Source organism: Acinonyx jubatus, chromosome D4 (assembly GCF_027475565.1).
Source record: "Acinonyx jubatus isolate Ajub_Pintada_27869175 chromosome D4, VMU_Ajub_asm_v1.0, whole genome shotgun sequence".
Taxonomy (NCBI): Eukaryota; Metazoa; Chordata; class Mammalia; order Carnivora; family Felidae; genus Acinonyx; species Acinonyx jubatus.
This window is the reverse complement of record NC_069391.1, coordinates 81,662,825-81,689,852: the sequence shown is the minus strand read 5'-3', so window position 1 is coordinate 81,689,852 and position 27,028 is coordinate 81,662,825. Positions and strand designations below refer to the sequence as shown.

The 27,028-nt window shown below is 44.9% G+C and overlaps 1 protein-coding gene and 1 non-coding gene across 6 annotated transcripts in view; both read left to right on the top strand.

Moving 5' to 3' along the window:
* Positions 1–27,028, top strand: part of PIP5K1B (phosphatidylinositol-4-phosphate 5-kinase type 1 beta) — a 311,282-nt gene that overhangs the window by 203,578 nt on the left and 80,676 nt on the right. For all 5 annotated transcript variants that reach the window (XM_053205297.1, XM_027041084.2, XM_053205298.1 and 2 more), the window contains 5 exons: positions 15,408–15,619; positions 17,184–17,267; positions 17,389–17,437; positions 20,721–20,805; positions 23,953–24,108. In XM_053205297.1, coding sequence (XP_053061272.1) covers positions 15,408–15,619; positions 17,184–17,267; positions 17,389–17,437; positions 20,721–20,805; positions 23,953–24,108 — 586 coding nt within the window. The remainder of the gene's footprint in view (positions 1–15,407; positions 15,620–17,183; positions 17,268–17,388; positions 17,438–20,720; positions 20,806–23,952; positions 24,109–27,028) is intronic.
* Positions 11,599–11,683, top strand: TRNAR-UCG (transfer RNA arginine (anticodon UCG)). The gene has a single exon. It is a non-coding gene; the product is annotated as a tRNA-Arg (tRNA).

The following is a 27,028-nucleotide window of genomic DNA, read 5'->3' as shown; positions in this document are numbered from 1 at the left end:
GGTGCCTGATGTCGCAATTTAAGACAACACCACACCTGTTCATCAGCCCCGGAAAGGGGTTGATGTCTGCTCAGGCTTTTGCTGGTGGCCCCAGGTCCGCCATGATGCAGGTGGATGATGGCAGGGAGCTTCTGTTGGCAGCGGGAGAAGGGGGGAAATGGTCAGTACGAGAGAGTTCTGGGGAAGCTACAGAAGCCATTGCATTGTGTTGCTTTTCTTCTCTACCTGTTCTTGACTTTCTGCCAACTTGGGGGTACCTCACCTTGAGCCAGACAAATAATTCTCAATACTTGGCAAAACCAGCTGCTCCAGTTTTTGGTGGAGGCAGGGTCCCATCTTAGATGCAACGTGCAGATACTGAAGTAGCTGAGCCTTTAGAACACATCATCCATAATACGTAATCCAAAAACACACGCACAGGATACGGTACTTGACATCCTATCTCCTGGATTTCAAGCCATTTTCAAGGCTCATTGCGTCCGCAGGTTGGACCAGTTGACGTTGATTGTGGACTTGCTTCGTATTAATTATAGGTGGATTCTCGTCGAGCCTCCCCATGGCCCTGTGGCATAAGTGAGTGCCATGATTCCCTTTCTGATATGGAGAAATGGAGATGCGGGACAGGTGACACCTCCCGGGTCCCCAGAGCTCACATGCTGGGTCCCAGCTCACACACAGGCATCTCTGACTCCAGACCCAGGCCCTCTTACCAGTGTGCTCTCCATAAGGAGCCTCTAGGTACCAAAGGGGAACATCTGCTAAAATGAAAACCGTAAGTCCCACCACGGGTTTGAAGAGGGTGGGCTTCAAGTGCACGGTGACAGTTTCCCCGCTCCGACGCAGAGCTGGTGGGAAAGGTGCTGTAGAGAAAAGACGCTACGAACGCAGAGAACTCGGTTTGGACAGGGCAGTGGGTTAACATGCAACCTTCTTCACTGAAGGAGGGAGCGAGGAGAACAGTGACCGAGGAACACAAAATAAAATCAGGAACCCAAACATTTAATTTTAAAAGTTTAATGGAAAGTGTAATCAAGCCCGTTAACACCTCCCAACTGTTACCAACATGCCTGTGCATCAAATCCGATTGACTGAAGAGCAGGACTTCTTTCTGAGAAACGTGACAGTTACAGCGAAGTAGATGCTTTGACAAAGATTGTTTTTTGCCTCGTGTGGAGAGGGAGACGAGGCTTTCGATGTGCTGTTGGGTCCTGCGTGAGCAGCTTTCAAGAATGCTCCTCGACTGCCAGCAGAAATGGCAGGATTTTCAAGCCAGTGTTTGTTTTTACCCTCCCTTCAAACCAAATGGAGCCTTGTAAAAATTTCTACAGAAGAAAAATAGGAGGCTGAAAGCATCTTCCTCACCCCTACGTAAGCTCCTTTTCCTTTGCCTGAAAGATCACCTAAAATGAGAGAATTTAAGTATCCCCGACATACGGCGGTGGTGGTTCTGTGCCTAACCAGCTTTTGTTTTAAGTAACTTGTCACGCAGAAATAGAAATATATAACAGTTCAACTTAACAGAAGCAGAAGTCCTTGGGCTTATGAAATGGAATGCTGCCATGTCTAATATATTAGGGTTTTCTGCTCGGGTGTGCAAAGAACCTGCCTGTCTTTGATTTTCTCATTGACCGTAAATGTAGAGGTAAGGTCAAGGTAGGTTCCCGAATGGAAGGACTCACAAAATATCCGAGGGGAGAAAGGAGAGTGAAGGAAATGTCCCCACTGGGAATCCTGGGAAGCCTGAGGAGAGCCACAGCCGGAAGGGGAGGTGACCTCAGGGGGACATGACCGTAGCAACTCTGCCTTTGAAGATGGGTCTGGAAAGCCTTTGAGGTTGGCCAGTGTGGGTCCGGTTGTGGATTCCAGCGTGAGTCAGTCACATGGATGACCGTGTGAAGTAGAGCAGGACTGTCAACGCTCAAACCAAAGGAGACAAAGGACAGCAAACCCTAGTGGCTTCTAAAATGGTGCTGAGAAGCTCCATAGCTTAGGAGAAACTTCTGGAATTTGGTGATGGACGGAGTTGCAGAGACTGAAGCAGCGTTTGAGAGTTTCCAAGCCATTAGAAAATGGTCAGAACTATCTCGTGGCATGTTACCCAGCTTGCTGTGCACCCATCACACGTGATCTTTTCTTCCTCCCGGAAACCTTCACCTCCAGCAAGTAGAAACACTTCCAAAGGGGGAAATTGGTTTGATTTCGGCGGGACTTTATTCTATTCGTTTGACATCCGTGCTGAGTCCCCGCACTGCTGCAGGAACCCGGGGCCCACGTGACGGCCTTGTGAAAGGCAAGGTACTTCCTGGGCCACGTCCTAGTTCCAGCGCTTTCCAAGAAGACAAGCACATGCTGGCTTCTGAGAGGCTTTGGCTCACGTAAATAGCTGCTCATCCCCGTCAGCGGCAGTCAACACTTTCCATCTGGCCCCCTCCCCTGCAAGTGAATGTTCCTTTGATGTCACCAGTGTTCTTCCTTCAAAGACATTTTTTAATGTAGTGCTTTGATCAGGCGAGTAGAACTCTTCTCTCCTCACTTTCATCCCTTGAAATTCTGCCCTCCTGCCTGGCGAGGAATTTCTGCCTCCCCCACAAGCCTGAGGTGGCCAAGAACAATCTGTTATTTATGAGTTTATGGATTAAATTTCAACTTTTTATTTCAGACGGACATACCTGGGCCCTTTCCTACATGTCTGCTTCAAAAAACCCGTTTCCAAAGGGGGTGCGTTTGCCCCTGGACACGTCGGTTGCCCGTAGCTCTTCAGGATGCAGGGAAGTTAAACCCTGATGGTTACCTTAAATACCGGTGCCCAAACCTGAATGTGAGCCTGCTTGGAGTCCGTGTCTCACTGACTTCCTCCCTTTGTTTCTCCACACGAAGACCTCGTGTGTAAACTTTGCCCGTTTGTCCACGTCCGGCCGGCTCCAGCCGTTTCCAAAACCAAACGTGCTGGGTGCCAGCACTCTGCTCCCCAAGTTCTCGTTCTCATGCACCTGCTAATCTGGCTTCAGACAATGACGTGCATCCTCAGGAGGTAGAGATTAGACATCCGCTGATGGTCCTCTCTCCGAAACAGCTCCCCACCTTCTTTCTAGATTATTTGCAATTTCAGGGGGGGAAAAAAAGGCAACAGCCTCATCTTCACAGAACAACGAAAGCAGTGATCCCAGGTTGCAGATTTCCTTTTCTACGCTCAGATGTGCAGGAGAGAGTCAAGTTTGTTTGTTTGTTTGTTTTCCGCTACACTTGCTCACTAGAACCCGCCTCCACAAACGTAAGCTTGCACATTTAATGTTTCCGTCTCTTCTCGTTTGGTCACCTCTGCAGTTTAAATATTCTCCTTGTTCAGAGTTGAGCTCTCTCTCTCTCCGGGCAGGTGTAAGCCATCCCTCTTTCATTCCTCCATTTTTTTAGGGAAACACCATTGGAGTTTCTATCACTTGGTGATACATGGAGACAAGAACATTGCCTCAAGCTCTTTAACTTTCTGTATTTTGTTTTTCTCTCTTAAATCATCACACTCATGTTCCGTGGAATGTGGCATTGAGTCGCCCTCTTAGACGTTCTTCGGTCGTGACCGTGCACATGCTACTATTTTAAAAACTAAATTGTAATACCTCAAGACCCCAGAGACTTTCTGTTACTTGCAGGATTTTCTGTCCCTTCCTCAAACTCGCCCTCTAAGCATGCATTGGGTGTTCTTTTAGGCTGTGAGTTGCTCACCGCCAATGGTGACTTTCCCAAACCCAAGACGACTCCTGCCCCGTGGAACCTTTTGTGATCTCGGAGCAGGGATTGGCTTGATTTCCCTGGTTTCAGACCACACGGGCATCTCATTTGACAAATCCTGTGTTACCTTCCTACTGAATTAATCCCATGGCATTCAGCAAATAGTTTTGAATTCTTGCTCTGCATAAGGCTCTGTGTGAAGTCTGTGGGTACAAAAAACAAAAAATGAATAGATTATGGTCCTTACCTTTAAGGAGCATAGAGTTTACAGTTTAAATGCAAACCATCAAGTGCTTATTTATGGCAGACATGTACTCCCATTTTTCTTCCCTCTCCTTGTCCATTAGAGTGAGCAGAGAGAGGGAAGGCAGGGGGTACTTTTTCTCCTTTACCCGGAGAAGAGGAAGACTGTAGTAGCTCATGATGAGGATCCGGGAATCTCACCTCATTCATTGAAGTAGGTGTGGAAACGTGTGGCAAGTGTGGTTTGTGAGTCTCCTTGAGCAGCTGGCCCAATGCCCAGAAGATAGATAATCAGAAGGGCTTGGCAGTTTTAATACATTAGGGGTTTTTTTCCATTTTTTATTTTTTTGTATTTTATTTTATTTTTAAATATGAACTTTATTGTCACATTGGTTTCCATACCACACCCAGTGCTCATCCCAACAGGTGCCCTCCTCAATGCCCATCACCCCCCCTCCTCTCCCTCCCACCCTCCATCAACCCTCAGTTTGTTCTCGGTTTTTAAGAGTCTCTTATGCGTTGGCTCTCTCCGTCTCTAACCTCTTTTTTTTTTCCTTCCCCTCTCCCATGGGTTCCTGTTAAGTGTCTCAGGATCCACATAAGAGTGAACACATATGATATCTGTCTTTCTCTGGATGACTTATTTCACTTAGCATAACACTCTCCAGTTTGATCCACGTGGCTACAAAAGGCCATATTTCATTCTTTCTCATTGCCATGTAGTACTCCATTGTGTATATAAACCATAATTGCTAAATGTGTTTACAAAATAATTTGTTAAGGCATCTTTAGTTGTTGAAACAAAGGATCTATGAAGAAAAAAACCCAAATTCACCCAAAATCGAAGTTGGTATATAGATATGACTGTATATATGGTCATATATAATCTTTTAAAATGGTACATGGCTATCTCTGATGCCTATAAAATACACTTTGAGTATTGCAAGTGTTTCACGTGAGCACAGAAAGCAGTGGTACGTGTTAATCAAGCACAGCCCAGAGGCCTAAATCACTGCATTAGACACAGCGCAAAACACATCATTGCCGTAAGCAGGCTGAGGATTGAATAGTTATTTCAGTCTGATTTCCCCGCCAAAATTGAAGAGCTCGTCACAGCCTATTTTTTTCTTTTTATTGTATTAGCAAAGCGCACTCCGAGCCTTATTGAGGAAATTAAACTAAATTTAAAAGGCAGTATTCAGCTTTAACTGACTTGCACATACAGGTAATTCAGAAGCCGTACTCCAAGGGACCTACTTTGCATGGAACGACAGACCCTTGGGTTCATTGTTCCCTAAACCAGGGTGTCCAGGAATGTCTACTTTCGTGAAAGCTATAGGAGACTACCTTCAGTTGTCTTATGTTGTTGAAATTCACACGAGTGTTTTTGCCAATCACGTATTCTTTATTCGAGTGCGAGACTATAGGCCGGGGCGGGGGGGGGGGGGGGGTAACATTACTCAGGGCCTTTGATACACCTTTCCATCAGCTCCACATTTTGCTGACTTCGTTATTCTTTAGACCTTCTGTCAGTGAGTGAGCAGGTGAGGTGAGGAGCAAACATAGCAAGTTTCCTGCTTTAACCCCTTTAGTTAGGATCCCAGATAATTAATTTTCATCTTTGTGCCCTCTCTACCTGCCACCAGCCGAGACAGTAGTAAGCGAAGTCCACATGGAATATAAATGCATTTCACCTAGGGCTGCCCCGGGTGGCTCAGTTGCTGAAGCGCCCAAAACTTCGGCTCAGGTCATGATCTCACGGTTCGTGGGTTCAAGCCCCACATCAGGATTCTCTCTCTTCCTCTTTCTCTGCCCCTCCCCGACTTGTGCATGCTCTCTTTCTCTGTGTGTCTCAAAAACAAATAAAAAATAAAATGCATTTCACCTAAGCACCTCAGTAAATTAAACTTTCCTTTTGAAAAATTCAAATATACACAGAAGGGGACAGAACGCATGAAGAACCACTATGTTCCCTGTACCCAGCTTCAGGAATTTTCAACCCCTGGCCAGTCTTGTTTCATCTCACTGCCTCCTGCCCCCACCCCTCCCAGAATCTGAAGCATGTTCTGGGTATCCCATTATTTGGCTCAAACATTAAGAATCCCTAAAAACTAAAGACTCCTTTCTAAAAACAAGACAAGAAAAAAAAACAACTATAATTTCATTATCGTATCTTTACAAAATTAGTTAATTCTTACTTGTCAGTGTTCAAATTTCTTTTCTTTTTTTTAAAGTTGGCTCTGCGCCCAGGGTGGAGCCCAACACTGGACTTGAACTCATGACCCTGAGACCAAGACCTGAGCTGAGATCAAGAGCCAGACGCTTAACCAGCTGAGTCACCCAGGACCCGCTGAAACCTCTAATGGTTTCAGAAACAGTTGGGTTAGTTTGGATTAGGATTTAAACATGGTCTACTTGTGGGGCGCCTGGGCGGCTCAGTCAGTTAAGCCTCCGACTTCGGCTCAGGTCATGATCTCGCAGTTCTTGAGTTCGAGCCGCACATTTGAGCTCTGTGCTGACAGCCTGGAACCTGGTTCGGATTCTGTGTCTCCCTCTCTCTTTGCCTCTCCCTCACTCGCATTCTGACACTTCTCTCAAAAATAAATAAAACATGAAACAAATAAATAAGGTCTACTTGTTAAGTAGCAGCCCCCCTGCGCCAACCCCCTCACTTGTGTTTATAAATACCTCTGGCGTCCGTAGGTTTGAAAACACTGTGGTCTTTATTCTTCTGACAACACAGAGCACCTAATCACAGTAAATACTTTTAGTACTGAGGATTTTTCACAAGCATTATCATCTTGAAATGCAATATCAAATTCTTATGTCGGAGTTATAAGATGTAGTATTGTAGATTCTTAGTGAATATTTTGGTTTTCTATTGCTGGCTCACGTGGATAGCACTATAAAAAGTACACATTTCTGCTATGATCAGGGTGCACATCAGGGACCACAAAGCAAAAGAAGCCTTTGGTGGGCGGAACAGTCTGGTACGTATGATAGGAAAAATGTAGATACAACCAAGCGTGATTCCATAGAGGGCCACTAACAGTGTGCTTCATTTTTCAGAGGGGAGATGTGTTCTCGATGTTTTATGGAGATCGTGAGTATAATTTTCAGGAAGAAAAGAGTTGAGATAGGCTTTGAAGAACCAGGAAGATTTGAAAAGATAGTAAGGACCTTCCAGAAGACACAGCATTAGCAGTGCTATCAGGGATTACATCTTTAGGGCACATTTATGGGTAGTTAAGGGATTTCAGCTTGACCAGCCTGGAAGATATGTCAGTACAGACCTTAAGTATGGGATAGGCAGTTGTTGGCTGGGGCCACCGTCACAAGGACCTTCAGTCACAAGGACCTGAGTGATGGTGAGAGACTGAAGGTTTTTGACCTGGTCAAGTGAGGGGGCTGGTCGGGAATACATGGGAAGGTGGAGGAAAGAGAAGTTGAAATCAAAGCATTAGCACAAAGGAATGTTCCAATTAGAAGCTGCTGGACTAGGCAGCTTAATGAAAAGAGAAGGAGTCAGGGAGTCTGAAACCCACATGAGAATGATTTCGAATAAAAAAAAGTAGGGGAAAGAACTGCTTTGGGGGAAAAATAAGCCTTTACGGTTACAGCAAGGCAGTTGCATAGAAGTTTCCGGATGTCCAGAAGCCCAATGCAAATATGCAGGGCTGAGCTCAAGAGTGAGTTTGGCCTAAAGAAAAGATCTTGGGAATTGTCTGTAGAGAGGTGATAGCTGGACGTGACCCCCCTAAAAGATGCTCATGTTTTTTCCACTTCTCCCTCGAACTCCCCTGCTGCCATCTATGTTCAGGTATCCTCTCTTAAAAAAAAAAAAAAAAAAAGTTTTTTTTAATTTGATTGGAGCTGATGTTACATTCGTTTCAGGTGTGGCACGTAGTGATTGGACAAGTGTAAACATTAGGCCGTGCTCACAAGTACAGCTGCCATCTGTCACCATCCAAGCTATCACCATACCGTCAACTCTGTTCCCCGTGCTGTGCCTTTTGTGACTTGTTCATCCCACAGCTGGAAGCCTGTGTCTGCCCCACCCCCCCTTCCCCCATTTTGCCCTTCCCCCTACGCCTTCTCTCTGGCAATCATGAGTTCCCTTTTGTTTCTTCTTTTTTTTTTTTTTAATTTCACATATGAAATAAATCATGTGGTATCTTTCTGTCACTTGTTTCACTTTGCGGAATACCCGTCAGGTCCGTCTCTGTTATCACAAATGGCATTATCTCATCCTTTCTATGGCTGCATAATATTTCATCGTGCATATACGCATATGCATCTTATCCTAAATTCGTCTTTCAGTGGACAGTTAGGTTGCTTCCGTACCTTGACTATTGTAGATAACGCTGCACTAAACATAGGGGTGCAGATACCTTTTTGAATGAGTGTTTTCATTGTCTTTTGGTGAATACCCAGTAGGGGCACTATTGGATCATGTGGTATTTCTATTTTTTTAATGTTTTTACTTATTTTTGAGAGCAAGAGAGAAAGATCAGGGGAGGGGCAGAGGGAGAGGGAGACAGAGGATCTGAAGTGGGCTCTGTGCTGAGAGCAGAGAGCCCCATGCGGGGCTCAAAAGTCACGAACCGTGAGATCCTGACCTGAGCCAAAGGCAGATGTTTAACCGACTGGGCCACCCAGGTGCCCCTCTATTTTTAATTTTTTGAGGAACTTCCATACTTTTTTCCATTGTGACTACACCAGTTTGCCTTTCCACAAGCAATGCGCGCAGGTTCCCTTTTCTCCGCATCCTCACCAATACGTGTTATTTCTTGTCTTTATTTTTTAAGTTTATTTATTTTGAGAGATCGGAGGAGGCCCAGAGAGAGAGGGAGAGAAAAAAAATCCCAAGCAAGCCCAGCACCATCAGCACAGAGCCGGACATGGGGCTTGAACCCACAAACCATGAGATCGTGACCCGAGCCAAAACCAACAGTCAGATGCTTAACCTACAGAGCCACTCAGGCACCCCTCTTGTCTTTTTTATTATAGCCATTCTGATAGGCGTAAGGCAGTATTTCATTACGGTTTTGATTTGTATTTCCCTGATGATTACTGATGTTGCGCATCTTTTTACGTGTCTCTTGGCCATCTGTATGGCGTCTTTGGAGAAATGGTCTATTCAGGTCCTCTGGCCATTTTTTAGTTGGAGTTTTGGTTTTTCGTCTTGAGTTGTGTAAGTTCATATATTTCGAATATTAACTCCTTATTGGATATGTCATTTGCAGATACCTTCTCGAATTCAGTAGGTTGCCTTCTTGTTTTGTTGATGGTTTCCTTTGCTTTGCAAAAGCTTTTTAGTTTGATATAGTTCCAGTAGTTGAATCTTGCTTTTGTTTCCTTGCCTGAGGAGAGACACGTAGAAAAATGTTGCTATGGCTGATGTCAGAGAAATTACTTACTACCTGTGCTCTCTTTAGGATTTTTGTGGTTTCCAGTCTCACATTTAGGTCTTTAATCCGTTTTGAGTTTATTTTTGCATATGGTATGAGAAGGCAGTCCAGTCTTATTTTTTTGCACGTAGCTGTCCAGTTTTCCCAGCGCCTTTTATTGAAGAGACTGTCTTTCTCCCCAGTTGTAAGTTCTTGCTTCCTTTGTCATAGATTAATTGACCGCATAGGCGTGGGTTTACTTCTGGGCTGTCTGTTTTGTTCTATTGATCTGTTTTTGTGCCAGTACCATTCTGTTTTGATGGCTACACTTTTGTAGTAATATCTTAAAATCTGGGAGTGTGCCGCCTCCAGCTTTGTTCTTCTTTTTTCAGGATTGCCTCAGCTAGTCAGGTCACAGACTAATTGCTGTGGAGCCTAAGTATCGTCTCTTATCCAAGCTATTGAAACCCTTTAGTCAACAACAGGCACCCTTTATGTGGGGTATCTCTACGGTTTCCTGACTGTTTTCTTCCAGGCCTTCTTCCAACCTGTAATTGGGGTTTGTGTGATTTTGAGGATGGTATTGTTGTCTATTTTACTTAGCTCTGAAGTCCTGGCAACTTCATCGTGCCTGGGACAACACTAGACACTCACTTCTAGTCGAGTCTGGAGCCCATGAATGTCGCCGCTGAGAAGCAGAGAAGAATGTTGAGAGAATTTCAGTGAACATCTTTGGATCATTGTCCTGCGGATGATCCAGAGGAAGTCGGGACTTGAGATCATGATCCAAAGGAAAGACAGACGGGAAGGCAAAGAACAAGAGCGGAGGGCACGTGGAGATGCCGGGGGGCGTGGTCAGCCCGGATGATTGCACGGGCGGGGGATGAACGACGACGGCAACAGCTAACAGTTATCGGGCACCCTTTGTATGCCAGTTGCTGTCCTAAGACTCAACGTGGATTAACTCAGTCCTCGCAGTAACTCCGTGAGGCTGGAGTTCCCATGATCTCTCTCTTGCAGATGAGGAAACGGGGCCCAGCACAGTCCATACTTTGCCCCGGGGGCGAACGAGTAGGGAAGCCATGGGTCGACCAAGCCCACCTGCCCCCAGAGCACAGAGTCTTAACCACCGTGCAGCTGCTGTCGCTCCTCGTAGCAGGGGGACAGAACACAGTGCGTGGCGGGGGAGGGGGGGGGAGGGGGGCACAGCAGGTGGAATAGAAAGAGGAGGACCAGGCAGTCTTTGTCACATGTGGCCACAAGGAGAGGACAGAAGTGCCTGCCATTCTGCATTAGGACGTTTCCCACACCATGTCACCAGGCCTCCAGAAACCGCATGTGAATTAAGAGCAGTCCCCACCTGTCACCAGCCGTGAGAACACGGAGAAGGTGCTTTCTTCAGGAACAGATAGTTTTGCTCCCGTCCTCAGGATGCTGCTTCGACCTTGACTTTTTTTACTATCTTCCAGTATTATTATTGCCTTAAAACAGTCCTTGGGAAAGAAGGGGGAAGCCAATCTGACTCTGGCAATAAAAGTGTTAACGATACTCCGTCTTGATTTCGCTTTTACACGCGTCTGTGAAATCAGTCCTGCTTTCTTCTTTTTACAAGTGGGGAAGTAAAGTCTCGCCAAAGCTAGACAGAAAAGCACCTGTGTTTGCATTGTAGCCTGAGTTTTGCACAGCAACCACATGGGCGCAGGATCCCCCAGCGACAGCCAGGTCAGGCAAACATTCTGGAAAAAAAAAAATGCGCCTGAGTGACAGACTTGACTGATGGGTGTCTGTCCTGTTGCAGAATGTTGCACACTCTCAAAGCCCACACATGCTAAGATTTTGGCAGATATATTTGATTCCTTTAATTAAGGAAGCAGGAGGATATGCATAACAACGACTTTGTTCCTAATTGATGTGGGTCTGCGATGCACGTGACTAAAATCTGTTCCCAGGATTTTTCATTACGGAAGTTTTTGAATTTGACTTAAAATACATGCCTGCGTATTTATCTTTTCCTTCCTTAACATTTTTTTTTATATAAGTGGTGACTTTAACCCGTGATCTAACTATCATGGCCAACTTCCCACACATGGGAATAGAACTTATCTTTTTTAAGCCTTTCACTCTGAAAGCGGGAGCCTGGCCACCTCAAGACAGTTCAGGGTCCTTCAGGGACTCCCAACAATCCAGTTTAGGAGTACAGGGAAAAATGATTCACTTTTAAAAATTTACGTGTAGGGGCGCCTGAGTGGCTCAGTCGGTTGAGCGTCTGACTTCGGCTCAGGTCGTGATCTCACGGTTCGTGGGTTCGAGCCCCGAGTCAGGCTCTGTGCTGACAGCTCGGAGCCTGGAGCCTGCTTCGGATTCTGTGTCTCCCTCTCTCTGCCCCTCCCCTACTCACACCGTGTCTCTGTCTCTCAGTAATGAATCAACGTTAAAAAAATTTTTTTTAATTAAAATTTACATGTAGCTTTTTCTTAGTTAATTCTCCCTTGAGGCTTGTTTTCGTTTGTTTTTTTTTTTTTAAGTAAACCAGATAGATACTTGGCCACTTACAGCATCAGGGGTTCAAATTGGACCCCAGCTTGACTTTGCATCACTTAGAAAGTGCACGTGTCCTCGTTGGCCTGTCCTGAGGCAAGAGAAGTGACTGGAAGTACCAACCAAACTGTATAGGTTGTACGTGGCATTGAAAATATAAGAAAAAATGTTTCATAAGGAAAGCTTTTGAACAGGCGCAGCTAACTTGTGGATGCTCTGCAGGGACAAAGAAAGAAAGTTGATGGTGTCAAGATTACCTTCCCATTGTCCCACCTCTCAGTTTACCTCTCTGGATGCCCGCCAGGAACATTCACACCGTCGTCTCTCGGTCTGAGGAGCACTTGCTTTTGAAGCCAGTTTGCCGCCCTGAGGGGACCTTTACCAGTGGGTAGTTCGGGGGCTGTGCCGGGCATGAAGCTGTGATTTTTTGCCCGCCGAAATCAGGACTCTTCCCCCAGACGGATCGTGCGGTCATCGCTTTATACCCGTTGACCAGAATTGCTGTTCTTTTCCTTGTCGACCTTCAACCCAGAACTTTTGACAAGGCCCACAAGGGCGCTGGTGAGCAGGCTGAACACACAGTTGTATTTTTGGTGGCTTTCTGTGCATTTTTATTTTCAGAAGTGTAAGGTTAAGGGCGTTTACTTCCAAGATGACGTCTGTCATCTCTGACACTAGTGTGAGCAATGAGTCACTATGACTTGAAATCAGGATGACGATCGCAAGCAGTTAATTCGGCATTTTCTTTGTACCCGGAATGTTCCTAGGCTCTTTCTCTGCATGTCCGTGTTGAATTTTTACAAAGCACCCCATACAGTATATAACATTATTGTCACCACTTTATAGAGGAGGAAGCTGGCAGAGGGGGGTGATGTAAGCTGCCTAGGCCACACTCTTTACCTTTTACGTCCTGCCCCGGACGCGTGCGCGCTGACAGATGTCAGTGGGAAGACTGGTGGCGATTGCCGTGCAAGGTCTGTGATGCCACGTGGGTGGGCACTGTTCCCCAGCCATCCTTGCGGTGTGGCTGAGAATTGCAAAGTCCGAGGACCTTGTGCCCTTGTTGCTGTCTGAAGAAAGCATCCAGTATCTGTCAGGGTTTCTCTTCAATGGGCTGGGTCCTTGGCAACAGTGATGCAGAACTGTCTTGTTTGCTTACGTGGCTCTGTGCCACCGTGTGGGGGCGTAAGGCACCGATAGACCTCCGTGGGGAACCGACCAGTGAGTCTGAGGCTCACACGTTGGGTCAGGGGTGAGGAACTTTTCCTGCCACCCTTCCCGCCTCCTCCAATCTTGGCCTCCATTTCTTCTTAGGGTAGGGAGGCTCGGTCCACACTGCTGTCAGGCCACTCACTCTCTGATCTCGTGGGTTATAAAGTTCCATGGCCAAAACCTCTAAAATAGTAAGATTTTCCTCTCAGCTCTTGCCTGCCTCCTTTCTTTTTTATTTATTTATTTTTAATTTTTGTCTTAAGCGTTCATCTATTTTTGAGACAGAGGGAGACAGGGCGCAAGTGGGAGAGGGACAGAGAGAGAGCGAGGCCCAGAATCCGGAGCAGGCTCCAGGCTCTGAGCTGTCAGCACCGAGCCTGATGCGGGGCTCGAACCCACGAACCGGGAGATGATGACCTGAGCCAAAGTCAGACGCTTAACCGACCGAGCCACCCAGGCGGCCCTTGCCTGCCTCCTTTCTTAATTTAGTAAACCGCAAGATGAACAGATGATACTCTGAATAATCGATGCTCATGTACAGCCCCTTTCATTCTTCCTCATTAATGGCAAAGATGTACGAGACCCAGGGATAACCGTATTTCTGGAAGGCCTCCTGTGCCATAGTTCACAAATCCCGTGACAGATGGTATTCGTGAAGTGGCAGCCACAGGTGTTTGAATCCTCGGGCTCGACCCCTGTTCCCTGTATCATAAATGTCTGATCAAAAAGCAGCTGGGCCGAGGGGGAATGAGAAGCCTTAGAAATGCTGCGTATTCTGTCTCTGGTTAAACAATGACCATAGACTCTGATCCTCAGAGGCGGTTCCTAACTAGGGTACAGTGACAGATTATCATGTTGTTCTGCCATGCAGGCTTGGCTTAATTTCTGGGCTTTTTTGATTTCCCAAACAGCTTTGTGTGAGAAACGCCAGGCATTTAAAACCCTGCTGTACAGGAGATTCATGTACAAACCACAAGGAGAAGAACTTTATCATGGAGGAAAATGCTCCATTTTCATGCGCTCCTGAATACTTTTCTTCCACTAAGGAAGCATCCGGACTGTCAGAGCCCCACCTACGCTGGGAAGCCGTGTTGGCTGCTTCTCCCCTTGACCTTACCTCCTGCCATTTTCCTGCCAGAGTACCTCTACCTCCTTTGTCTGGTGGCCTCTGCTACTTTTATTTTTATTTATTTTTAATTTTTTTTAAATGTTTATTTCTTTATTTTGAGAGTGAAAGGGAGAGGGAGAATCCCAAGCAGGCTCCATGCTGTCAGCACAGAGCCTGATGCGGGGCTCAATCCCACAAACATGAGATGATGACCTGGGCCAGATCAAGAGTCTGACGCTTAACCAACTAAGCCACCCAGGTGCTTTTGAGATCCTAATTTTTAAAAACACTTGTACAGGGGGCGCACCTGGGTGGCTCAGTCAGTTGAGCGTCCAACTTCGGCTCGGGTCATGACCTCGCGGTCCGTGGGTTCGAGCCCCGCATCAGGCTCTGTGCTGACAGCTCGGAGCCTGGAGCCTGCTTCGGATTTTATGTGGGTGTCTCTCTCTCTCTCTCTGCTCCTCCCCCACTCGTGCTCGCTCGCTCTCTCTTTCTCTCTCAAAAATCAATAAACACGTTTTAAAAAGTTTAAAAACAGTTGTACAGGGAACCGAATGGCAGCTTTGAAAGACACGCTTTCCAAAGGAGACCACCGAACTCCAGCAAGGTCAAGATTGGGAGAACAGAATCCAAACAAAAACACATTCCGGCTGAGTCTTCACGCTGAGGAGGTTGCAGGCTTCTAGAGACCAGTAGCTGTTGGTGTCTGTGCTCCTCGTGCTGAAGAGTGTGGCTGCTGGAGTTGCCTGCCCGGGTTCCTATCCCGACGGCACCACTCACGACGTGTGTGATATTGAGCAAATCACTTCCTCTCTCTCTCTCTGTCTCGATTTGTTCATCTGTAAGATAGAGACAATAATAGTACCTAACTCAAAGAGGTGTGAGGGTTGAATCCAAGGTGACCTACTTAGAACCTGGCCCGTGGGAAGTTTTCAATAAATGTTATGGGTGAAACATTTATGAAGGGTTAGGAAAAGATGTGCTTCTTTTCAATTTGCATAAAAAATATCGTCTTGGAGCCATTGTGATAATCCTTACTAAACAGGACCTAATAACAACCTCAAATGTTTTTATTTTGATTCTTCCTCTGTCAGCCGTGTGTCTGCTTATCTAGAGCTCTCTGATCCTCCCCAGATGAGACTTAGGAGCCATTTCAGTTGACTGGCCTGCTGGTTCTTTTTCCTACTCAGGTGCTGGAAAGCTTCAAAATCATGGACTATAGCCTTTTGCTGGGAATCCACATCTTGGACCATTCCCTCAAAGAGAAAGAAGAGGAGAACTCACAAAACGTGCCTGATGCTAAACGGTCGGGGATGCAGAAGGTCCTCTATTCGACAGCAATGGAATCCATCCAGGGTCCAGGGAAACCAGGAGACGGGATCATCACAGAGAACCCGGACACGTAAGTGTGGTCACCTACCTGCCCACCCTCCTGGCCGGGGGAGCCCACATCGGTGAGGTAATTAAATGCAGTCATGTTCCTTTCCTGGTGGCTCTTGGAGAATGGCTTCCTATCTGGTGCTAAAATGGATCAAGCAGCCTTCGTTTCTCTTCCTCTGCGGATGACTAGAGGAGTTGCAGCTCTTTGGGTCATTATCATTCTCTGACGCACGCGGTTTCAGTGTTTCAGATGGCCCCATTTTTGAACAGCGGCTGAAAATGTTTCTACCCCTATTTACTGCGTATTCAAAACAGGCACCGCGACAGGAGACTATGAATTTGAATAACCATGCGTTGAAGCAAACATGTGACAGGAATTACGTTCACAATTCAGAGCCGCTTATCCACATAAAAAGATTCTGCTGTTGTAGGTCCTGTACCCTGGCAGATGTAGTCTCTTGGCCTCAGCCAGATGTGATGGTAACTGCAGGATTAGTTGGCACAGAGAAAGTGCTTCTTGACTAACAGAAACAGCTACAACCAAAGAAAGCGATTGAAATGGCTGCCTATGTCATGCGTGTTTACCAGCTGTGCAGGAGACTGAATGAAGGGCATCATTTTCCTAGGCCATAAGGGGCTGCCTTCTGGGAGTCTCCAACAATGACTAAATCACAGGCATATTTCACCTTTAGAAAGGAGCTCCATACGTATTAAAGCTTTAAAAATTCCTCTCTTATGAATCTGTCTCAATGTCCAATCAATTAAACCAATTACTCTCTATCAGTATAGTGAACTACACAGCCATTAAAAGACGCATTAGCATTGAATATGAGGAAATGTACATCGTTTAGCAAATGAAAAATGCAAGTTGTAAAATATGCTAACTTAAATGCTTTTGCGGGCTAATAAAGACATATACACATACGTTTCCCCTGGAAAGGTGTACCAAATGCTGATAGAGGTCCTTGGCATCCTTGGAATGGGTTCTTTTGTATATTTAAAATCTCACAGTAGATATATAAAAGTGTTGCATTTTTAAAACGTAGTGTTTTGGGGCACCTCGGTGGCTCAGTTGGTTAAGCGTCTGACTTTGGCTCAGGTCATGATCTCACAGTTCGTGAGTGTGAGCCCTGCATTGGGCTCTGTGCTGACAGCTCAGAGCCTAGAGCCTGCTTCGGGTTCTGTGCCTCCCTCCCTCCCTGCCCCTCCCTTGTGCGCTCTTCTCTCTCTCCCTCTCAAAAACAAATAAACATTTTAAAAAATGAAATAAAAAGCAGTATTTCAGTATACTTTGAAAATTCGTGCTTGCAGTTTTAAAATCGGAAGAATTTTTTGTTTGGATTCTTCTCATCCAGCTGTCCAGAGGTGACAGCTCTGGTTTCACTCTCCTGTGTGGGAAGTACATCATTCTGGATTCCCAGGAAGACTCTACCCAGGGGCGGGGGGGAAGGAAAGAAAGAAAGAAAAGAGAAAAGGAAAGCAAGTCCAGAATTCTTAAAGTTGTCCATTTTTATTTAGTCTATTTTAGAAATTATGTCCACTTCCTAATATATTGTAAAAGCTTCTCTCTTTTGCCCTATCAACAGAATGGGAGGCATTCCAGCTAAAAGCCATAAGGGAGAAAGACTACTTTTGTTTATGGGCATTATTGACATTCTGCAATCATATAGGTAAGTAATTTGGGGAAGAAGCCTTTAGTTATTTCAAGGTAAATCAACAAAAGGCTTTGAAAATCCACCAGATGGGAGTGATTTTATATTCTCATTTTTGTTTCTGTCTGTTTACATTTAGGTTAATGAAGAAGTTAGAACATTCCTGGAAAGCGCTTGTTTATGATGGGGTAAGTGACTTACCATGTTCCTTGTCTGATTTCTCAGACTTCAACGTGTGTGTAGGAAGTCACATCAGCAGACCAAACGTTGTTCTCTTTTTTGTTGTTTTTTTAACATTTATTTCCGAAAGAGAGAGAGACTGAGGGTCAGCGGGGGAGGGGCAGAGAGAAAGCGAGACACAGAATCCGAAGCAGGCTCAGGCTCTAAGCTGTCAGCACAGAGCCCGGATGCGGGGCTCGAACCCATGAGCCTTGCTATCATGACCCGAGCCGAAGTCGGTTGCCTAACCGACTGAGCCGCCCAAGTGCCCTAAAAGGATGTGTTGTTTCTATGTCAAATCTCCAGGACCCTCTTACAAGAGGATGCTGGGCAAAAGGGGGAGGGAGACTGATTGCAGAGCCCCGGGGAAGAACAGGAGGACCATTGAAATGAGATTCTCGGTTCTCACCGGAGTAAGCTGTGGAGCGATCTGAGCCTGACTTTGGTGGGACACAGCCCTGGATGCGAACCCTGCATTCACCACTTTACTCACCGTGTGATCCAGTCACATTGCTTGTTTATTTGGCCTCCCTGGGCCTGGTTTCCCATCTGTACCAGAGATATAGTAATAGCCCTCATAGGGCTAATGCAGGGATTAAATAAAATAATACACTGTCATGTTCAACACAATGCCGAGCACAATAAAGACGGAAGAAGTGAAAACTTACATACAAGTTGTTACGGATGTACGTGACTAAGACTGAACGGTGTGAGGGTCTCTTAGACCCAGAGTTGCATAGCAATCAAAAAAAAAAAAAAGAAAAGAAAACAATCAATTATCCAGAGGTATTCTCCCTCCCCGTCTCCCTCCTCCCCACTCAGTACACAGACACGTTCCTATCTACGTGTTACATGCGAAGTTTTTGCTACTGATGGAACATTTACTGGCCTCGGCCTCCCTCAGTTAATAACCTGACCACGGAATATATTGGGCAGAGGTTTGCTCGCACATTTTTTAAAGATGTTCGCAGCTGCTTTCCTTTGAAAGAAGATAAATTTTAGAGATTATTCTCTTCCTTTATTGGAAAAGAACACTGACTTCCTCACTTCTGTGGAAGGCTGGTAATAACCTCTCTGCATGAAAGATCTGCATTTTGTCCCCAGGCTGAGGAATGGGCTTTGTCAGAATGCACTTGTAAACAACAGGTTCACAAGTTTGCTTCTGAGAAGTAAATGTAGGCTTACTATTTAAATCGAAGATTCCTTTTGTTTAAGGGCCAAGATGGCGGACTGATATTCTCCCTTCCAGCTGACAAAAATAGAGACTGTTTAATGCCTTTTTTAAAATATTTGTTAATTTTGGGGAGAGCACAAGCAGGGGAGGGGCAGACAGAGGGGGACAGAGGATCTTAAGTGGGCTCTGGGCTGACAGTAGGGAGCCCGACTGATGTGGGGCTCAAGCTCACGAACTGTGAGGTCATGACCTGAGCCAAAGTCAGATGTTCATCCGAGCCACCCAGGTGTCCCAAGACTGCAAAATGCTTTAAACATGGAAAGGAAAACAGCAAACACCCTTCCCTTTCTGTTTCCTAAGACAACTTTAATTCCCTGTCACCAGACTAAGACTTCTGATCTGAATGGCCTAGTACTCAACTGGTCAGATGCATCTAAGAGGCCCCTACCTTTGTCTAGTCAAAATACATCTTCCGTGTTTTGGTGGCAGTTTCTTTTTTTTAAGAGACTCTCTGTGTTGATTGTTTACTTATGGAATTATAAGCGGTAAATAAGACTCACTTTTGTTTATTTGCAAACGTGCCTCTTATTTAAACAATGTTCCTTCATACCAAAAGAGAACCACAGCCCAGCTTCTCTTGGAAAGAGAAGGTCTGGGTCTTAATCATCTTGCACCATAAGATATTCCTCAATATCTTATGCACTTGTTGTGAATATGTGTCCACTTCAGACAGGAGCTGCCAGAGTACTGGGGGAGTGCACGTCATACCAGTAGGAAATTCCCACCACGTCTGCAACATCACTGTCTAGGGGACCTTGGCCAAAGAAGGTTCCTCTGTGCTGTCCTTCATTACATGCTAATTACAGAATTAACCTTATGCCTCATGTAATTCCCTATTTCACAGATGAAAAAAAAAACGGAGGCACCAAAACACTGCCTTTCTCCTGGATCGCACAGCTTCTTAAAGTTAGAACTAACACCAGAACCAGGTCTCCAGACCCCTGGTCCAGTGTGGGTTTTTCCCTCCACACCTGGAGTGGGAACTTTATACCATCTAAATTTAAACTTTTAGAACTTTTTTTTATTGGAACCCACAAACTTAGAATCAAAATGGAACATTAATTTGTTTCTGGAAATGTATATCTTGGAGAGCAGGTAAATGATCACTGAATAAACATACAGAATTCGCTTCTTCATCCATCTCCTTTCCTGGATTTGTAATAAAACGCCCCTTCAGTCCTGAAGACTCCTGCCAAGCATGAGAGAATTGGGTTAACAGTTTAATTCAATTCAATTCTATCTAATTAGTGGATAATTCAGCATAACGGAGGTCATCAGTCAGCCGTGTCCCCTCGGAATCTTCCCCGTGTTTTGCACCATTTTACTAGGAGATAAAACCAGTGCTCCTTTTTGACCTAGATGCCATTTTTCCATTAGGGTTGTTTTGCTTATTTGTGTCCCCAGTTTTTTTTTTAATTTTTTTAATGTTTATTTATTTTTGAGCAAGAGAGACAGAGCACGAGCAGGGGAGGGGCAGAGAGAGAGGACGCAGAATCTCAAGCAGGCTCCAGGCTCTGAGCTGTCAGCACAGAGCCCGACGCAGGGCCCAAACCCACAAACCGTGAGATCATGACCTGAGCCGAAGTCTGGCATTTAACCGACTGAGCCACCTGGGCGTCTATGTCCCCAGTTTTTGTCCCCAACTCAAAGCGTTATCCTTCATTTCAGCTGAGACTTGAGGTGCTCGTTGCCTACGTGTGAAACAAAGAATCTAAAAGCCCCACATGGCACACAGTGCAATCAGAATCAACTTATTACATGTTTTGCTTTATAAAGCAGCATCTTTTTGCTAGCTCTCCCCAGCCCCATCCACAATCTTTGCTCAGATTGTCTTTGCCTCCTTCTGCAGCCTGACTCTTGGGCACCACAGGTCACAAGACTTTGCTCTTCTCTGGCTGTCAACATCCACACCTTCTGGTTAAGGACATGGGCTTAACAGAGAACCGATTGAATAGATGGTTCTTCTAGCTTAAAATGAACTGCAAGATAAACCTGTGATAACTGATTTGTATTTTCAGGATACTGTTTCAGTTCATCGACCAAGCTTTTATGCTGACAGATTTCTAAAGTTTATGAATTCCAGAGTTTTCAAGAAAATTCAAGGTAAGGTTCTTAGAATTTTTTTTTTTTTTACTTTTAGCACTTACTTGCTGACTTTCTGGTGTGTATCCTTCCAAGATTTTTAGTGAAGGTTTGAACTAATTTATCTCCCAAAAGCTGTGATCACTTAATAATTATGTAATTACCAGTAATTTACTGATGCCATAATCATTAGAGTCTTATTGTGGAAAAAATTAGAAACTGCCTAACTATCCAGTCCTGTATTATACAGATTATATGATGTATTAAATATATTATGGTACAATCTAATGGAATAATATGTACAATAAAAGTCATATTCTAAAGGTACGTTTAGTCCTTATAGACATAGATTTATTCACACAGACACACACACGTATATATATAGTTCATTGGTTTGCATATGTAAATTCACAACAAATGCTAATGGAATATATAAAAATCTGATACATTAACAAGAAAAAGGATGAAAACCAAACGATCATCTCAACAGGTGCAGAAAACGCACTGGACAAAGTACAGCATTCATTCATGGTAAAAACTTTCCACAAAGTAGGTTCAGGGGGAACATACGTCAACATCACAAAGGCCATACATGAAAAACCCACAGCTAACATCATACCCATTGGCGAAAACCTGAGAGCTTTTCCTCTGACATCAGCAGCAAGACAAGTATATCCACTCTCACCACAAGCAGTGCTCAAATCTTTGGGCCTCAGGGCCACTTTCCGCTCTTTTCAATGATTAAAGACCCCGAAAAAGCATTTACACATGTGGGGCTATGTATATCACTATTTAGCATATTAGAATTTAAAGTTAAGGAAAGTTTTAAATATTCATTAATTCTTACAAAGTAACAATTTCAAAAATTGTGTGTAAAAATGGTCAGTTTCAACAAAAAGGTAAAAAAATTTCACATAAAAAATAATCATGAAGGGATGGCTGGTGGCTTAGTTGGTTAAGCGTCCAACTTCGGCTCAGGTCATGATCTCACAGTTCATGGGTTCGAGCCCCACATTGGGCTCTCCTGTTGGCTCATGCCCGTTCTGTCTCAAAAATAAACAAACGTTAAAATAATAATAATAGTAATAATTAGGAAAAGCAGTATTTTCTAAAACAAATAATTGACTGAGAGAAGTGGTATTATTTACATTTTTTCAAAGCCCCAATTCTGGCTTAATAGGAGACATCTAGAATCTCCTATCAGCTTCTGAATTCAGTCTGTGGCTAGAGGTCCTGTGGCATCTAGAAAACTCATTAGAGAGTGAGAAAGGCTAATTACGCCTTAATATTGTTATGAAAATAGGTTTTTTTAGTTATTTTATTTGGTTTTTTTAAGTAATCTCTACAGCCCTGTGGGGCTCCAACTCATGACCCCAAGATCATGAGTCACCAGCTCCACTGACTGAGCCAGCCAGGAGCCCCTGAGAATAATTTTAACATCGAAGACCTTCTAAGAGGGTCTCAGGAGCCTCTAGTACTCCCTGAACCACATTTGAGATCCTCCGACTTAAAAGTTTTAAAATATTATGTTGGAAGACAAGAGGTGAAGGTTCATAAAAGTCGGCAGACAGAACCTTAAAGCAGAAGCCAGTGCGCGTAATCCCTTCACACCTAGATAGCAGGCGTCGCCATTGTCTTCATAGCATGAGGAGTCAAGGTGAATGTGACGTATTTGGGCCACTTATTTTCCAATAAAATCCATTCCGATCAGGTTTTAAACATTCAAAATGTCCTCCCCTCCAAGAAAACCCGGGTCTGGTTTTATCTCTTCTCCCCCTCCTGTCAGCCAGGAAATAGAATGCTAGCGAGCGAAGAAATGAATTCTGCTTAAGACAACTTCAGAGAAAAGAAAGACACCTTGGGTTTCCTGCTTTCTCGTTCTGTGACCTTGGGCAGGTCACAGCTTTTCAGCTCTCATTTTGTGGACCTATGAAAGGGCTCAGACAACCGTTGCCTCCCTCAGACAACCGCGTGGGTAATTTGAGATCCGGAGTGTGATGTTAGTCTCCAAACCCTAAAACCCTCTACAAAAGTTATTTATTACGATGATCATATGATTATGGTTATAAGACTGCTCACAAGACACACAGACTTTTCCTTCTCCAGAACTGGAGAGAATGCCCACCATTCTTCCCCATTTGTGTGTCCCAAAGTCCTTGTCCAATTAAGTTCTTGCAAGCTGCCTACGGGCAGGCCCCAGATGAGCGTCGCAATCTAAGCTCTGAGCTTCCCAAGGCCAGGCGCAATTATTCTAATGCATCAGCTATCAGGTCACCCCTGCATGCAAACCTCCACAGGTGGAGAGACACTGCCAAAAACCAGTTCAGGCAAGGCATAAACAAGCCGCAACTTCTCTCTTCCTCTCCAAGGAAATTCTTTAATGACTGCGTTAAGCCAAGAATTATTGGAACGAGGACTGAACAGAGATGGGGATGGTGTGGCTGCGGCTAAAACAGCTCCCAGTGACGTAGCCGAAGTACAGGCACAGCCTTCAGCGAGCAGATTGATAGCGTAGTCCATTTGCCCTGGTTCGGGTTCCCAACACACTTCTGAAGTTGTAGAATGCTGTTTGGACAAAGGTCAGGAGTGAACGGTACATCTGATATAGCCGTGACCTCAAAAAGACCCAGAGGGCAGGAAGTTTCAGTGGAAAGTCACTTAAAAGAAAAAAGCAACCCGAAGTAACTTGACTAAATTAGGCTTCCTGAGTATACGATTAAACATTGGCATGTTTAGAAATTCCTAGTCCCAAGTTAATAAAACCAGGGTCATGAGAATTCTCCTTGCTTTACCATCTGCGTTTACCAACCCACCCGACCTCCTCCTAGCACTAGGAAAACATTGCTTGGAGGCAGAGAAATTCTCCTTTAGCCTCAAAACATTTGAATTTCACCTCGGGTGAGACTTAACTTCAAAATCTGGAGATGCATTCCAGTTTGCATGGACTCTAGGCCCTTGTAATCGAAGTCAAGTCACTGCGGACAAAAAAAATTGCCCAAACGCCAACAGTTTTGTCTCCCTTTCCTCGTGTATGTAAAACAAAGTTTCTTGTTTTATTTCTCCTCAAATAATGACTAATAAGTTAATAAATAAAACCTTAATTAAAAATATGAATGTGCTTTTACAGTAAATATCTTTCTTTGTCACTCCTTTGTCCTTCCTGTCTAGCTTTGAAGGCCTCACCTTCTAAAAAACGGTGCAACTCCATCGCTGCCCTGAAGGCAACCTCCCAAGAGATCGTGTCCTCAATTAGCCAGGAATGGAAGGATGAGAAGCGGGATCTGCTGACCGAGGGGCAGAGTTTCAGCAGCCTTGACGAGGAAGGTAAAGACGTTCAACTTAAAAAAAAAAAAAAAGGTGGGGGGGGAGGAGTTCTTCTGATTTTATTTATATAGGTGTTGTGGATTCACAATAGAACAATTAGAACATTAGAGGGGCGCCTGGTGGCTCAGTCGGTTGAGCGTCCAACTTGAGTTCAGGTCATGAGCTCACAGCTCTGAGTTCGAGCCCCGCATCGGGCTCTGGGCTGACAACTCGGAGCCTGGAGCCTGCTTCGGATCTGTGTCTCCCTCTCTCCCTGCCCCTCCCCTGTGCAGGTTCTGTCTGTGTGTCTGTCTCTCAAAAGTAAATACACGTTAAAAAGTTTTTTTTAAAAAAACATTAGAACATACCTGCTCTCAGAAACAAGACCTGGGGGCACCTGCCTGGCACAGTAGGTAGAACTTGCCACTCTTAATCATGAGTTCAAGCCCCATATTAGGCGTAGAGCTTACTTTAAAAAAAAAAGACACAAATTGTGTTAATGAATTTTCTAAAGGATACTTATAGTATGACTCGCTTACTATAAATTTTTTAAACACGTAAACAATATAATATATGGCTTAAGGTAAAAAATGTTAGAAATACACTAAGATATTCAGAAATAAGGATCAGTCACCCCACTACCTGGAGGTGACACATATGAACATCTTTGTGTTTTTACTACTTGGACCTTGTTCTGTGCATGTGTGTGTGTGTGTGTGTGTGTGTGTGTGTTTCAAACATACACATTATATGCTTCTATGTACGCACATATACATATACACACACTGTAACAATGAATTACCAACTTATTTAGGTCTTTAATGAATTTAATAAAAGTTTTAGAACTTTCCTCTTGCTTGGCATATATCCCTACCTTTTGTTAGATTTCTTCTCAAATGGTTAAAGATGTAGACCTGTATTTTCTATCTTTCCAAAGGGTATCTTTTGAAGATGTGGGTTTTCTGGCGGTTTGTTGCTACGGTGTTGGACCTCACCTCTTTGCTCGTTCCTTTGTCACTTGCTAGCTAGAACTCGTGGTACAGTGATGAATAGAAGCGGTGACTGGGCGGCCTTGCCTTGTCCTGATTTTAAAGGGAAGGCTTCTCACATTTCACTGTTGAGAAAGAAGTTTGCTGTATTGGATACCCGTAATCGGGTCAAGGAAGTACCTTCTTATTGCTGGCTTGCTAAAAGTTTTTATCAGGAATGAGTATTGAATTTTATCACAAACTTTTTTGTCTGTCTTCTTGAATTGATTAGGTGTTTTCCTTTTCTAATTGTTAAAGAGGAAGTGACAGTTTCGACTTTTTTTAATCTATGTATTCTTCTGGGAATCCCAGCAATTCCTGAAAATTTCTTCTACTTAGATTAACTCTCCAGGGGCGCCTGGGTGGCTTAGTCGGTTGAGCCTCTGACTTCGGCTCAGGTCATAATCTCATGGTTTGTGAGTTCGAGCCCTGCCTAGGACTCTGTGCTGACAGCTCACAGCCTGGAGCCTGCTTCCAATTCTCTGCCTCCTCTCTCTGCCCTCTCCTGCTCACACTCTGTCTTGCTCGCTCTCTCTCTCTCTCACAAATAAACATTTAAAAATTTTTTTTAAAGGTTAACTCTCTTCTCGGGGTTTTCTTTTCCTCAGAGTCACTAGGACGGGGTGATACTCCTTCTCCCCTCCTGCAGCACTTACCCACATGTTCCACGCTGGGATTCTTTATTTTCTCATCTCCCTAGAAACCAGCTCAGACCCAGATATAGTGATATCGACAAAAGAGTTAATGAAATGCGCTTGCTCCTCTCTCCGGCTGGATGGCTGCAGTTTGTGGCAGCTGTGACTCCCTTTTCCTAAGCACCTCTGCACCAGCACTGTCCCTCCCACACTGCTGGTCTTCTTAGAGCACACAGAAAACTATAAGGTGTCTACAGTCTGGGAAATAGGATTAATGGATTTTTAAACTGTATTAGTTCATCTTTCTTTATTTTTTTTTAATGTTTATTTTTGAGAGAGACAGAGCCTGAGCGGGGGAGAGGCAGACAGAGAGGGAGGCACAGACTGCAAAGCAGGCTCCAGGCTCCGAGATGTCAGCACAGGGCTCGAACTCACGAACCGTGACATCATGACCTGAGCTGAAGTCGGGTGTGCAACTGACTGAGCCCCACCCACCCCCCCCCCGCCCCGCCGGCGCCCCATAATCTTTCAAATAGGATGCACCATATGACTTCTGAAGTTAAAGCAACAAGTCTAATTGTCAGTCTGGGGGGAGGAAAGGGGTATAACACATACACTACATAACATCCAGAAAGTCTGGATGAAACATTGGAAGTAGGGCACATGTTGTGCTTTTCTTCAGCTGAGCTCTTGGACCCAGTTTCATGTCTAAATGAGTTTATCTAGACAGTTCTTTCTGCGAAGTTTTTATCATGCTGTGTACTTGGGGCCTTCCATTTTCATAGGGCACCAAATTGCCTCTAGTTATTAATCGTCTCTTCTGTGCCACTGTCAGCATATCTTGGTTGTATTGGTTTTCTGGGGCCATGTAACAAATTACCAGAAAGCCAGCCGCTTAATAGAACCTCCAGTTATTAGCTCACAGTTGTGTAAGTGAGAAGTCTGGAAAGGCTCCCCTGGATTCTCCGGGCACCGTTTATCAGGGATCTGAAGGCATCAGCTGGGCCGCGTTCTCATCTGGAGGTGTTGGGAAAGAAATCCTCCAAGGTCATCGTGTGGGCAGAATTGGCATCCCTGCGGACCCCATGCCTGCCTGTCTGATAGCTGTGGGCCACACCCGGCCCCTCGAGACCGTGCACATACCTTGCCAGGCAGCCCCCTCCCATCTTCAAACAGAGAATTTTGTACAAGTGAATCCTTCTCTCACTTCCAATCCCTCACTGCCAGACACACATTTAAAAGGCTCAAGTGATCGGGCGCCTGGGTGACTCAGTCTGT